Genomic DNA, 15,473 nt, shown 5'->3' on the forward strand with positions numbered 1-15,473 from the left:
AATTATTAAAAGGGCAAGTAAAAACAGAAGATTACTTTGCCAAGGCTCTGAATATGAGTTTTATAGGAGATGGGCTTGATAGTCTCTTAGACATAGTTAATGATATCATAGTTAAGTAACTTGATTAAAACTTTACTTGTCTCAATAATTATAATAACTGACATCTAAGTGCTTATTAGTGGCAGACATTGTAATAAGTGCTTTGTATGGATCATCTGACTTGATCCTTCTAAGGATTTCATGAAGTAGGTATTATGATTTTTATTTTACTGATGAGAGAATAGAAAAATGAATAACTTGTCTAAGGTTACACAGCTAGTAAGTGGCATCATCAGAATTTGATCCTACATCTAGCCTGTCTCCAGGGTCTAGGTTCTTAGCCACTAGATCATGTTGCCTCATGGTTAAGCTTCAGTGCCAACTATGGCCTACAATTGGAAACTTCTTTCTTAAAAAATAATCTGAAACTTCTCAGTATGGATAAACTGGTTAATTAATGGTTCTTTAATAGAATGTCTTGCCACCATGATACCTGTTTCAGAGCTAATTGGGAATTTGAATTCTAAAATTGTTCTTTAATACAAAACTCCAAATTAAAAAATAACTTTGTTTTAATAGCATCTCTATACATTTGAGAAAGACTTGCACGTCATCAGTTGCTCTATCAACAGTGAGAGAACTTTGCTTGGTAAGTTGAATTCTTTTATTGCTACATGTCAAGAAGTAAACTACATTTGTTGAGTTTCAAAGTATTGGACCTTTGCAATATTTGACTATCCTATACCAATGATTTTCTGGGAAAAGATGCTCTTGGGAGATTAATTTCAAAATATAAAAGTCTACTTACAAAAAAAGATTTTTTTTCTGCATTACCTTAATCATTCACTGACAGATTCTTGGAGCCCTTAACTTTTTTCAGGTATAAAGTGGTAAACTAATCAGCCACTGCATGGATTCTTTGTTAATGGATTATTTTTTCTTTTTTCATTAGCTGCAAGTTTAGTTCATTCTGCTAAAGAAGGAAGAAAGAATGAGCTTCAACCAGGTATGACATTTTATTTTTTAGTGCCTATTGAAAGATGAAGATTTATTAACCACTAAGTCGAATTTAAAACATCTTTATGAATAGCTTTTATCTCAGAATGAAAAGGCAAAGGCTATGTCAAGCATGAAAACGTTTTTTAAATTATTTTTTGAAGTAAACAAAGTACAGAAAATAATGTAATAGTGAATAGAAGTATTAGAAAGCAATTAGCACTTGCAGACAGAGCAACACTGAGGAAAAACTAGAACCCTATGATCAGAAGCTGATGTAAAAGGCTGGGAAGGGGGTGGTATTCCTTCAAGAATATCATTTTTTTTCTTACATCTGGTAAGCAGTTAACTGATACATAATATATTGTGAATAATCTACCAATTCTAAATAAAAATTCTCATTTGTCAAGGCCCACTTTATAATTTATTGTCTTTGTAATATTCTTTCCTTCTTTTTAACATTCCATATCCCCCATCTGTCCAGAACTCAACAAGTAAGTGCATGGAGTGGGTCAGGCACTTTGCATGCCGCTGTGGATAAAATGTTATGCAAGACAGGTGTGGCAGTTGCCCTCGTGGTGAGCTGTCGAGGCTGGTGGTGGGTGGGGTGTGCCATGGGGCATCATCCCATCTTCAGTGGAGGGTAATAAGCCCCGTGGGACCAGTTTTTCAATTTACTGAGCGAAGTGTGGACCTTTACATAAAATTTTGTTAAATGTTGGCTCAAATTCTTTTAAAAAATTCTACTTGTTGCCCTTATTGCCTACTTATCTACTTATTGCCCTTATTAAAAATGCCTTGTTGGCCCTTATTCCTTTTAGCCTCAGGAATTCCTTATGCTGGTAAACCCAATAGAACCTATATTCCTTATGTGATGTTTACCAACTATGCCTAATTGTGCTGCAGAAAAATGGTAATTATGTACATTATAAAATATATGTTCAAAAATATATATGTTCAGACCAACTTTATTTTAACTTTTATTAAATTGAATCCTGTTCAGGGGGTGCCTGGGTGGCTCAGTCGGTTAAGTATCTGACTCTTGGTTTTGGCCCAGGTTGTGATCTCAGGGTCACGAGATCAAGCCCCGCATCAGGCTCCGAGCTCAGCAGAGAGTCTGCTTGAGCAGCTCCCCCTCTCCCTCTGTCCATCCCCTCTGCACATTCTTCCTCCCTCTCTCTCTCTCTCTAAAATAAATACGTCTTAAAAAAAATCCTATTCAGGTCTGCTTACTCAGTCTTTGAAGTTTGATACACCTCTAGTGAAATTATCTGATCACATCTTTAAGAATATCAGAATGGACATTGTTAAGTATCATATTGGCTTCCTGATGTTTTATATCTTCTCAGCTCACCTTTTATGCCAGCTGCTGCGGTAAGAGCCAGATCTGCCCAGAGCTAATTTGACAGGCAGGGCCTTAACTCAGCCTCTCTGCCTGAGTCTCGTTTTTTTGCCCAGCGCCTTGGGAATGTCTCTTCACTACTTGCACGTGTGCCTCCTGGAAGTATGGTCAGAAAGGATTCCCAATAGGACAAGCCATGACCATGGAGGGGCCAGGGAGCTGAGGGGTAAATACTCCCCTTTCCATCCCTGAAATGGACCATTCTGAGGTGTGCTCCATGCAGCTCGAGTCCCAAGGTGGTCATGAATTTGATAAGGTCCCCTTACTGGTGGATTCTTCCTGTTTCAACGCTCTCCTGCTTCCTCATGCCACAGCCCTCAGGGCTAAAGTGATCCAGTCCCCTGAGATTACTTCTCATCTTAGTTTGCATTTTCCCTCTAAGTAGAGCCTGAGGCAGGCATTTGAATGCAATTAGTTTATTTGAGGAATGATCCTAGGAAGCACTATGTGGGGAGCATTTAAACAGAGATCTAGGAATCCCTGGATGGCTCAGCGGTTTAGCGCCTGCCTTTGGCCCAGGGCACGATCCTGGAGTCCTGGGATGGAGTCCCACGTCAGGCTCCCGGCATGGAGCCTGCTTTTCCCTCCTCCTGTGTCTCTGCCTCTCTCTCTCTCTCTCTCTCTCTCTCTCTCTTTCTCTGTCTATCATAAATAAATAAATCTTTAAAAAAAATAAAAAATAAAAAAAATAAACAGATATCTGAAAGAAGGGAGGGAGCAAGCCCGCGACTGGGGGGAAAGCACATTTCTGACAGTAACAACAGCCAGCACAAAGGTCCTGAGGCCAGAGTGTACTTGGTGGACTCGCTGATCAAGGATAGTGAGGAGGCCGAATGAAAAGGGGGCAGAACAGAGTGGTATGAACTGAGGCCAGAGGAAGACAGGCCTGAAGTACACCTAGATCCGTGGAGACCCTACAAGGCCTGTGTTCAGTTAAGATTTCAGAAGTGATGTGACCAGAAAGCACTGTAGAATCCATTATGGTGTTTTATTCTTCGAACAAATGTCTTGGAAAGCCTTATTTTATCTGCCCATGAATGACCTGATAAGCCATTCGATTATAAAATGTAGTTTGCCTGGAGGTATTATTTCACACTCTATTGCTTATGAAGAGATTTTTCCGTTGCAAGTAAACTGTAACATCTTTCATATGAACAAGATAGGCTTTTTGGTCCACACACTTGCCAACACAGTTTTTATCAATAGTGCTTCTCTTCTTGGCTTTGGCCATGGCAGATTAATATTTTGTTTAGAAAACAGTAAAAGGGGGGATGTCTGGGCAGCTCAGTCAGTAGAGCATGTAACTCCTGATCTCAGGGTTGTGAGTTCAAGTCCTATGCTGTGTATAGAGCTTACTTAAGAGAGGGAGAAGGAGGAGATGAAAGGGGAGGAGGGGGAAGAGGAAGAGGAGTGGAGGGAGGGGAAGAGGAAAAGGAAGAGGAGAGGACCGGATCTAGCTGCCTCTTCTCCCTCCCCTCTGGAGTTGCATTTGCTGCAGGTCACAGTAGATCCCCGCTGGGCAGCTGTTGGGGTGGCCACCTGTGTTGGGCCCCTCTGCCACTGAGACTCTTCTGAGACCCCCTGTACCATTATAGTGAAGTCCTGCAGCTGCTCTGTGGCGCTGTGGTTTGCTTCAAGAGCTCCAGTAACCAGAGCTGCTTCAGAACCAGGCACTGCTGGACTCTTCTAACTTTGTCATCATTCACAACATGTGTCTTCACCTGGCTCGGACCAGATTCCTTTGCCCAGTGTCTACCTGCCCACCCTGCCAATGCCATGCTAATCCCTGTGCTTTTGTTTTTAATATTTGTTCAATTTATTTAAACTAAAAGAATAAAACTGTTCCCTTGTTTCTCCCATTCTCCAACCCTCATCTCTTATGATTGCCAATTTGTTTTCTGTATTTATGAGCATGGGTTTTTTTTTCTTTCTGGGAGTCCACACGTAGGAAAGATGATACAGTATTTGTCTTTCTCTGATTTCACTTAGTGCAATGCCTTCAAGATCCATCCAAGTTGTCACTTCTGTTCCTGCTGTCTTTCTGTGATATCCACATCCTGCCTGGACCTGCCTTACCCTACAGCGATGCCCTCCCAGGCACCCCTGACATCTGGATTCTCTAACTTCTGAAGACGACTTTAAGCACTCCATAGAATCATGAGATTTCATGACTGAAACTGACTAGATAAATGATCTGATTCTTTAGTTTTTGTTTTTTTCTTTAGTAACAAGGCATAGAAGCCTAGGAATGCATTGTCCTTTCTGAAAAATGTGTATTAGGTTAGTAGCAGAGTGTAAACCAAAACTGACATCTCTAGAATCCTAATCCAGAGTATGTCATGTTACACCATGAAATCACATGGTATGTTACTGAGAGAAATGCCTGTTTGCACGGTTACTCTTATCATTATGCTTATTATATTAGTTAATTGTCCAGGATGCCTCTATAAAGGGAAGAATTAGTGTAGGAAGATGGTTTGTGTCCTTGTGTCCCATTTTAAAGTCAAGTGGATTTAGCTGATAGCTGGTTATCAAATTTACTGCCAAAAAGTCCACATATGAGTAAAGTGATTCTTTACTTTTCTAAGGAGAAGATTCCCCACCTAGCCCCTAAAAAGTTTTTCCCCCAAATTGGAAGATGTAAACTTTTAGAGCAAGACATAAAATAGCCAATGTCAGCTTGTACTACTTAGTATATTAATTTAATTATACACACTTAATGTAAAATAATGTAATAAGGAAAATTGCTTTTTTTCTAATTCTTACATTTCACAAAGCATTTCTATTTTTCTTAAGTCTCTTTGACACTAATGTCTTCCTTCCTTCCTTCCTTCCTTCCTTCCTTCTTAAAGATTTTATTTATTTATTCATGAGAATACACAGGAGAGAGAGAGAGAGAGGCAGAGACACAAGCAGAAGGAGAAGCAGGCTCCATACAGGGAGCCCAACATGGGACTCCATCCCGGGTCTCCAGGATCATGCCCTGGGCTGAAGGCAGCGCTAAACCACTGAGCCACCCAGGCCACCTGACACTAATGTCTTTTTTTAAAAGATTTTTTTAAATTTAAATTCAATTTGTCAACATATAGTATAACATCCAGTGCTCATCCCATCAAGTGCCCTGCTTAGTGCCTGTTACCCAGTTACTCATCATCCCACCAACCTCCCCTTCTGTAATCCTTTATTTGTTTCCCAGAGTTAGGAGTCTCTCATGGTTTGTCTTCCTCTCTAATTTTTCCCCATTCAGTTTCTCTCCTTTCCCTTAAGGCCCCTTTCACTATTTCTTATATTCCACATATGAGTGAAACCGTATGATAGTTGTCTTTCTGCAGTTGACTTATTTTACTCAACATAATACCCTCCAGTTCCATCCACATTGATATAAATGGGAAGGTATTCATCCTTTCTGAGGCTAATATTCCACTGTATATATGTGCACCACATCTTCTTTATCCACTCATCTGTCAAAGGACACCGAGGCTCCTTCCACAGTTTGGCTATTGTGGACATTGCTGCTATGAACATTGGGGTGCAGGTGTCCTGTCCTTTCACTACATCTGAATCTTTGGGTAAATACCCTGTAGTGCAATTGCTGGGTTATGGGGTAGCAAGATTTTATTTATTTGTGAGAAAGACAGCACACATAAGTGGGGGAAGGAGCAGAGGGGGAGGGAGAGGAAAGGGGAAAGAATCTCAAGCAGACTCCCCCCTGAGCCTGGAGCACAATGCAGGGGTCAACCTCAGGACCCTGAGACTATAACCTGAGCCAAAGCAAAACCAAGAGTCAGATGCTCAACTGACTGAGCCACCCAAACACTTCAACACCAACGTCTTTCTTATTTTCTAGAGCCCCTTTTTTTTTTTTTTTTTTTTTTTAGTTATCTAGCAGATTCACAAAGCTCCTCACCTTTACCTCTATCCCAGTTAAACAAGTATAGCCCTTTTGAACTGATATACAATCACTGGGATTTTTATCATAAGCTACAAGTATCATTGACCAAACAATATTTGATCTTCATTTGTTCCATCCTTATATCTTTGGGATCCCATGTAGTAACTCGCTGTCTTGCTTTTTCAGTAATATTTAAAAGGCATGTTTACAGAGATATCCAGTGCTTGTAATTGTAAGGCCATATGGTAGGAATTGTTTTACATTTTTTGCCTTTATTTTCTGTCAGTTTAATTTCTTAAATAGTGAAAATTGGCATTGATTCAATGCTGTGCTGTCCTGAAAATTGTACATTATTACTCAAAATAAAGTCATAGAGAAAGCACCTGAGAATATTAGACTCTGCAAGAACTCAGCTTTAAGGCAACTCCTTTTTTGAGGTTTAATCTTGGGGGAGGGGAACTCTTGGTCTAAATGTGGATCTCTGTGGTAATCCCATTGTAGCCTGTGTCCAAGGACTTCCTCCTAATTGCTATCTTTTATGTCATTTGCTGCAATGTGACACTGAGGAAATAAGTGGGTCTTTATCCACGCAGCTCTGCCACCATTCCAGAGGGAAGCCCTGTCCTCTTAATAGGGTCCGTGTACTGGAGCATGTTCATCCGCCAGAAATATCTTTATATTTTCATCCACAAGTGATATTCATTCATGTGCTACAGAACTGGAGTGGTAGTGAATGGAGTCGTGTTTGCTTAGACTTAGGAGCCCAGAGGGCCTGTGAGGCTGTGCTAAGTGGCTGAGGAATGGTCAGGAACTCGCTTCTCACTCTGCGCCTATTGATTTCAACTTTGTGAGGTTTTCTTCTTTTGTCAAGGGTTTAAGAACTGCCAAAGAAAATTTTAAGAAAATTACTTTTCCTCTTGGAATAACTAATACAATAGGTAACATATTTATGTTTTCAAAGTACAGACATAGGTGGAGAAGATAACGAATGACATTCTGGCCTCCTTTACTAAAAGCCTCCTTTCCTTTGTAGGATCAAAGTGCTTAACTTTGTTGGTTGAAATCCACCCTGTTAACAATGTGAAGGTTCTAAAAGCGGTGGATAGCTCTATTTGGGTGCAGGTAAGCGAGCAGGAGCAGGAGCACGATGTGGTTATCACTCATCTCACTAATCAAAAGGTGTGAAACCTAGAGGCAAAGGTGCTTATAAAGTGTTTTCACACCCATTATCACATTTAATCCTCAAAGCACTCTGGGAAACGGGTTTGGCTGGAAACATGGAAATTAAAACTCAACCTAGCTACTCTGTCTCCATTATAAACGGGTTTTCTGATCATAATGTAATATTCTTACTTGATAAAATGCTGACTCTCGACACATATCAGGTAAGTCTAAAAAATGGTTTATTTAATGTATTCCTTTAGTTGACAGAGTAAATATGAATAAATGGCTTAATCCCTGAATTTATCAACTCCAGGGAAGGATACAGAAGCGCTGTATGTATAGTGCAGGTGGACCATAGTCCGTCTTCATTACCTGCACACTCAGAGTTTGTGAATTGTACTACGCACTGAAATCTATTTGTAAACCAAAGTTGATTCTCACGGTGCTTTTAAAGTCATCTGCAGCCGTGTGCACAGTGGTGAAAAATTCGTCACTCAGCTGAGGTTCAACAAGGGTGACTGACACTGCCTTCAGGGTTCACTGCTCACACTGTAAACAGAGGTTGTTTAGTGCCTTAATTCTCACATGTTTGGGGCTCCTCATTGGTGATTGCACTATTTAAAATGTTCCCCGTGCATAGTTCCCAAGTGCTGTCTGGTGTGCCTCAGCACAAGAAGGCAGCAATGTGGTTGTAGAGAAAATATGTGGGTGAGATAAGCTTCCTTCAGGCATGAGTTTTTGGCGCGGTTGACCATGAGCTCAATGCTAACGGCTCAACAATATTTATTAAATAAGATGTCTTTAAATAGGAACACACAAAAGCAAAGCTATGTATTCATTGGTTGCTACAAATGTCATGACCATGCAGGAGCCCGGCCTCGTATTTCCCCCGGGAGCAGTGGTTCAGAATTCAGTGCATGCTGTTTGTGGTGATCCGTAGAATATGCCTGCCACAGGGGACACCTGACTGTTACATGTTCCTGCAGCGCTGTAGCATAACTTCCTTGTGGAATCTGAACTATCTGCTTCTTGTTCCCCCCACCTACTCCCAGCCTTGAGCCTACGGAGAGGATCTCCGCTTGCAGAGTGTCAGGAGAGGGGCCTCTCTCCCATCTGCCCCCTGCTTATAGGCAGGGCCTGGAGTGGAGCTCCTAGGCTGCCCTCCCCCTCCCCCAGGAAGCTGCTGTGTTTACACTGTCATCAGTACAGGGGTGACTGTGGGACACATCATACTTCCCTTTTCTGGCCTATTCTGGCTTCCTTAGCGTCTCCACCCAGGGCTGTGTAGGCAATGGAGACATTATGGAAAGATTGGGACAGCTAAAGGGAATTAATTAGAACATAAGGAAGGAATGAGTTTTTATGAGTATGTGGTTACACAACATTGTGAATATATTAACAACTGCTGAATTGACTATTTTAAAATAGTTAAAAAGGTGATTTTTCTCTTATGCAAATTTTGTCTCCACTTGAAAAAATTAATAGTACATGATGCATGACTGCTTTCCTAGGCCAAAGGGAAAGTCCCCCACCCAAATGAAGTAAAACCTGTACTTGTCTTGTGGACCCATCTCTGTTCCTAGCTCTGCCCCTTGCTCCTCATACCTCTGCCCCGGGGGAGAGAAAAATCCTGCAAACCTCCACCAAGGGCAAACTCCCACCTCCCTCTTCCCCTCCTGCTCCCCTTCACAGAAATGCCATTCACTGTCCACTGAGTTTAGTCTTGCCTGCAGTCTGTCTCCCTTTTCTTACCAAAACATTCATGGTGATCTCCAGTAGTACATTTCTACAAGGCTGTGTGTGCGGCCTTGACCTCCTTCATAGAGGAACTTTGGCGAGACAGTACTGGCTGGGGTTTGGATCCCAATCTGGTACTTTTGAAACTTGCCTACCAGCATGACCTGCATCTTCCAGATTGTTCCAGATATCCACCTATAGTGCATATCTTCCAACTATGAATATTAATAACCAAAGTCTAGCTCCATATTTGTGAAGATCAGTGTTGCCCTAATATGTTGTAATCTATATAGATTTCTACTGACACCGCAAAAACAAAACCAAATCTCACACGCTTTTATAGAGTGTGTCTGAAGCCTGTCTGTTTATAGTCTTACTTCCAGGCTTTGCTCTAGGGCTGCCTCGTCATAGAAAGGAAAACCATCACCACCTAAATGGAACTTTTGAAATCACGTTCCCACTGAGTGCCACACAAGACCCGGCAAAGGTTTAGGACTCTTCAGCACCTTCCTCCAGGTCCCAGTTCTAAGCAAGCATGCCTTGGCCACCTCTGGAGTCCCAAGGGAGGCCAAATCGTCTTCCGTAGGAGCATCTCCTTATTTTGAGGCACTGTTTGCTCTTCCATTATCAGTATGGTGCCACTCCCCTTTGCTTCTCCTCAACCCCAGGACACAGTTTCCTGTTTGATGTGCAGTTTCACAAATCAGGACATCCCAAGTTCTATATTACTTTCATAGCTGAATTCTGCACTGCTATCTATTTTATAATTTTGAAGTTTTTGGTAGTGTTTTGATTTTCGATTCCAAAAAGGAAAACTTACAACAAACAATTTAAAAAATTTATCAGTCCTGTTTTCATTTTTCATTAGCAGTCCTGTTTCATTTCACTTTTATGAAAAGTTAGACACCAGGTAACCTATTTTGTCAAAATTTTTCGTAGTCTTTAGAGAGGCTGCCAACTCTAAAGTAGGGACATAAAAGGATTATGTTCTTTCGTAATGCTTTGAAGTTTAGAGGGAAAAACCAAAATTCACTGGTGGCTCTTATCTAGTAAGCTGTCTTTTCATGTTACAAAACAAAACTGCTGATTTATAGGTACCCTTTTGATGATGAAAGAATTAAGTCACTGGAGTCATCTCATGACCTCTTTTCCCTCATTGTCACAGCTCATAGCGCCAGGCCTGTGTTTCTGGCTGGCTGCTTTGTCCTGTGGGCTGGCACATAAGGGAGAGCACAGATAAGGAGTGGGGTGGATCAAGCCTTTTCTTCCCAGCGCAGTCATTCTATTATTTGAGGCTTGCAAATCCTCCACCACATGCCACATTGTGAGTCATTGTTCTTCTTGGAAAGTCCCGCTTTACGTTGTGCTTTGTCTCTTGGATGCGGGAATTTGGAAGTTGTAGAGCATACATTTGCTTGGTTCACAAATTAAATACTAGGTTTAGTTGCATAACAGATGTATTGATCACTTTTTTTGTGCATGTGAAATAGAACTTTCTGTACAGGTGTTGTTTATATTGTTTCTGAGTGGCTTCAGAATCATGTATTCCAAAATAGGAAGCACAATCTCTAGAAATAGCTTATGCTTTAGCCTTACTGTTTAAATTAATTATGTTGGACCTGTCATGAATTTCCCCCCAGAAAAATCGGCTCCTAAAAGTGTTCTTTTTCCTCCTTGTTTCCATCTGCAATGTGTGTATGTGCGTGATTTATCTAACCTATTCTGTGGTTCTGAGTACCTACCTTCTATGGTATATAGTGATATAGTACAGTGATCAGACACTTTTGGAATATTTGTGTAAGCAAGGTTGTTGCTTATGATTTTGTGAATTTCCTCTTTACAGTTTCTCTACCCCCAAGTGGAAAGTCACCCTCCTCCAGAGAACCATCTGTTACTGATTTCAGAAGAGAAATGTAAGTATATCTTTTAGGTGGTCTATGTGAACTTCATGAAGGGCACATTTCTTGGTGAAGTATGGGACTTGACTGAATCTTCTAGATGTCCACTCACCAGTGCTAAAGCTCCAACTGACCTTTGATGTCCACCTAAGGCCTAGCACTCCTGTGGAAGGGCTTTTCCGTCTGCCCCCACGTCTTCCCTTAGGCTCTGCTCTGTTTCCCCATCCTGGGAATGATGGGCTGGCTCCTATATACATAGATTTCCACTTTTGTCACATGGTAGAGTGTAGTACAGTTGTGGAGGTCATTTTTACCTTCTTTAGTTCATCCTTCTTTAAGATGTCTGGCACCTTGGATAGAGAAAAGGGAAGGTATTAGAAGCCAGAAGAATTTGATGGCACAATTCGAGGACACATACATGGTCAAATTCAGGTAGAGGCAAATAAGAGTGGGACATTCTGTAATGAAGTTTACACTTTTGAGTGGGAAGGGTGGCAGAAAAAGGACAAAATCCACTGGCGGATCATATCTAGTAAGCCATCTTTCATATTACAAAATGAAACTGCTGATTCATAATGGCAAGGACAGGCCTTGGGGGGGTTATTAGGTTTGTGTTCAGTTCCTATGCTCATGACCAATGATCTAGCTCACATTTTTGTAACTAGAACTGGCAAAAGGTTAAGTATGGCCACATCTAGATCGCTTACTGAGAGAAAGGGGTCCACCTTACAAATCAGCTTAAATTGTTTTGGGTTTTCTTATTGTGAAATTGACCCTTGTAAAAATACCAGGGTTTCTACCCAATATTTTTATACAAGAAGTGTTTTGAGATAAACCCTGCCAAATGAACCCCTGTGTGCTCCAAATAAGGCTGATGATGCAGGGAAGGCCAATATTGAGGGGAGCAGAAGGCTTGAATGCTGCACGTATTGTTGATATTGATGAGCAGAGTAAATGCTGGATTAGTGGTAGACTGTGGAGGGAGGCTGGAGAAAAGTGGGTTTTGTTTTGCACTTATATTATGAATTGCTATCTGTGATATTACTATTTTTCCAGCCAGTTGATTACTCTGCATTGCTTTTATAAATAAAGGTTCACCATTGTGAGGTGTAAAAGTGATTTTTAAATGATTTTCATAAAGGCTAAACTGTCTATCATTTCTCTTTTAAAAGATATTGAAAAATTTCATATCCACGTCATCCAAGAAGACGGAAATAAAGTGGTAAATATTTGAAATCTCTTTTGCTTCAGAGTTGTTTTTTTTTTCCCCACAGAGTAACATTTCAAGACTGTTAAGGATAGAGTAATGTTATAGAGAAAGACTGCTTTCTTTATTTGATGTCTTGTTGTTGAAACAGAGAAATAATATAGACATATGAAGGAGTTAATTATTTCTTTTCTCTTGACTTCGCTCTCCAGTCTCAGTCTCAGTCTCCTGAGATAACTCATGACAGCCTTGTGGGACTCTTTCCCTAGCTCATACACACTTCCACAAGGTTAGTGCACATAAACACGGATTCAGTCGTTTTTACCAAAATAGAAACATAATATATATATATATATATTGATTGGCCATTTTTGTTTTTACTTTTTACTTAGTACACCAGGGCTATCGCTACAGGTTTTCAGATAGAGATGAAGTTTTTTTCCTCTAATTTTTATACCTACAGAGAATAAATGGGATCATAATGTATATACTGGGAGTTTATATAGTTCCTTTTTTTATATAGTTCCTTTCCTTTTTTCCCTGTCTTTCCTCTCTTTTCTTTACTTTCTTTTCTTTTCCTTTTTCTTCTTTTCTTTTCTCTTTTCTTCTTTTCTTTTCACTTGCATTCCACTTCTCCCTTGTCTTTTCAAAACCTCTGACTTTTGTCTACAGCCTATTAGGTATCCTTTCATGCATTTCTCCAAACCTGTGTATCTGCCATCCCCACCCCTGATGCACCCAGGGGTTTATTATCCACTCCTTCCTCATTCAGCTTTGTGGCATTACCTCCAAGTCAACCAGAATAGATCAATTCATATTTTTTAGAAGTACATAATAGTCCCTGGTATGGATGTACACAATTTCAATCGTTCTCCCATGGGTGGACACTCACTTGATTGCCACTATTTTTTTTGTTCATCTGTTTTGGGTTACAGAGTATCTCAAATATTTTTTTTTAATAGCTTTACATATTTGATACACATTATTTCTTTGGGCTAAGTCCTCAGGGATGGATAATTGGGTTAGTGGGTATATGCATTTAATATATCTCAACATATTTTGCTAGATTGCTTTCCAAAAAACCTTGTAACAATTCACTGTTGTACAAACAATGCATAAGAGTAAGAGTTCCCTTTCCCTCTATCCATACCAGTCATTGGTGCATTTGCCTTTTTAAAAAAGATTTCCAGTTTGATGAGTGTTAAGTTGATAACATTATTTTAGTTTGCATGTCCATTAATATTATTGGCTGTGTGAATTTGTTTTTCTGAAAATTGCTTAGTTACATCCTTGTCTATTTTTCTATTGTGTTATCTTTTTTTCTTGACAACTTGTGTAAGATCATAATCTATTATTGATATTAAAAATCATTTCCTTCAATATTTAGTTTGCATCAAAATAATCCTTCTCTGAAGATTTTAATTTTAAATTTAAGTGAGCAACATTGAAATGGAAAAATGCATTTATTAGTTTTATATCTCTGATTGAAAGACTCAAATCAAGAGGCCTGGCTGGAAAAGTGTGACTAGAAAGTGTGTGGCCAGAGCTTCGAGCCACCAGGGGCATGGTGCCACAATGGCAGGGCATGGACAGAACAAGTGGTCAGCAAAGAGTCAGGACAGGAAGGAAGAATGAAGTCAGAATCTCAGAGCCAGCAATGCGCATTTAGAGGAGAGAGTCTCCTAAACAATTCAAGGTCAGTGAACTAAACAAGACCACGAATGGGTAGATAGTGGTTAGAAGAGGGGCCTGGGAGCCCTGGGATACCCTGCAGAGGGAGGGCAGGGAGCATCTGCCAGCAGCCAACACAGCGTAACCTCACACGCCTTCATCCTAGTTTGCCCTTCTCTGAAGCATCATCGCCTTTCTTCTTCTTTTTTTTTTTAAGACTTATTTATTTACTTGAGAGAGAGTGCGCACACATGCAGGGGAGGAACAGAAGGAGAGGGAGAGAAATCCTCAAGCAGACTCCCCACTGAGTGCAGAGCAGGTGTGGGAGTTGATCCCAGGACCCTGAGATCATGACCTGAGCTGAAACCAAGAGTCAGGTGCCTAATCGACTGAGCCCCCCAGGTGCCCCCACTGGCCTTATTCTTAAGGGCTTAGATGATAGCTTCTTAAGGCCTTCCTTTCTGGCCTGACTTTTCTGACTACTGGCCCTGTCCATTCCCTTCCATCCCATGCATTCATGACATCTGTGGTAGGGTAGGTAGGCAGAATTATAATTATCCTCCTGTTTACTGAGAGTACAACAAGCAAGGCTCACAGGGGTGACAGAACTCTAGAGACAGACAAAACTGAGATGTGAATCTGGGTTGCCACATTCTGATGATCATGTATATACCTTTATCTGAGAGTCCCCAAATCTATTCTAATTTAACAAACTTCAGAAAAATGGAAACATGTGTTGCCCAAAGTTTAGACTCTTGTTGAGAATTTAAGTTGAGAATATAAAGGTATTGTAGGAGAAGGCATACTCATTGGGGTAGACCTATGGCTTTAGTTAAATGTAACTGTAATAGAAGTATGCCAAAGTACCATAGGAATACAGAGGTGGGGAGCTTTGCCTTGGGAGGAGGTGAGGGAGGCTTTGTGCAGGAGACAGTGCCTAAGTTGAGTCTTGAAGGATGGACAGTATCACCATACTCATTGTGGAAGACATAGGGGTAAGAAGCATGACCAAAGACACACGAATAGCTATGGCAGATCTGGGCTCATTGCCCAGTGCTCCCCAGCCCCAGCCCCAGGCCTAGTTTTTCCTCATCATTACAGCTGCTGTCTTTGGTGGTAAAGCCTTTCTGTCTGCAGATACCTGAGTGGGTTATGTACAGAATGGGAAGAATGAATCTTCTCTTTGGCCTTGGTGTTGATTTGTAGTTGGTGTGGCCTTGCCTTCAACAGCTCTAGCCTGCCTGGCTAACAGGGACAAGAATAATATAGTTCATCATAGAGTCTTTGGGAAGAGCAAGTGATTAAATAATGCCTTAAATCTTTTCTGGGAAGACTTTCCATGTGCATGTGTTGGGGGCAGGGGACTGCCAAAAATAAACTGTAGAAATATTTGTATGTATTATAAAGATATAATATGTAAAATAATGAATCCAGATATATTCTCCTTTGAAATAGTGGCTTATCACT

General features: G+C 40.7%; 1 protein-coding gene across 14 annotated transcripts in view; it reads left to right on the top strand.

Moving 5' to 3' along the window:
- Positions 1 to 15,473, top strand: part of GSAP (gamma-secretase activating protein) — an 83,457-nt gene that overhangs the window by 14,556 nt on the left and 53,428 nt on the right. For 12 of the 14 annotated variants that reach the window (XR_013360329.1, XR_013360330.1, XR_013360326.1 and 9 more), the window contains exons 4-8: positions 619 to 688; positions 992 to 1,045; positions 7,363 to 7,451; positions 11,074 to 11,143; positions 12,301 to 12,350. Coding sequence is in view for 8 of the 14 variants with exons in the window: in XM_077863905.1 (XP_077720031.1) it covers positions 619 to 688; positions 992 to 1,045; positions 7,363 to 7,451; positions 11,074 to 11,143; positions 12,301 to 12,350 (333 nt within the window). In the remaining 6 variants the exon portion in view is untranslated. Of the gene's footprint in view, positions 1 to 618; positions 689 to 991; positions 1,046 to 7,362; positions 7,452 to 11,073; positions 11,144 to 12,300; positions 12,351 to 12,563; positions 12,625 to 15,473 lie in introns of those variants that run through there. The other 2 variants (XM_077863913.1, XM_077863914.1) reach the window with 2 other exon arrangements.

The sequence above is a fragment of the Canis aureus genome, chromosome 21, assembly GCF_053574225.1.
Source record: "Canis aureus isolate CA01 chromosome 21, VMU_Caureus_v.1.0, whole genome shotgun sequence".
Classification (NCBI taxonomy): domain Eukaryota; kingdom Metazoa; phylum Chordata; class Mammalia; order Carnivora; family Canidae; genus Canis; species Canis aureus.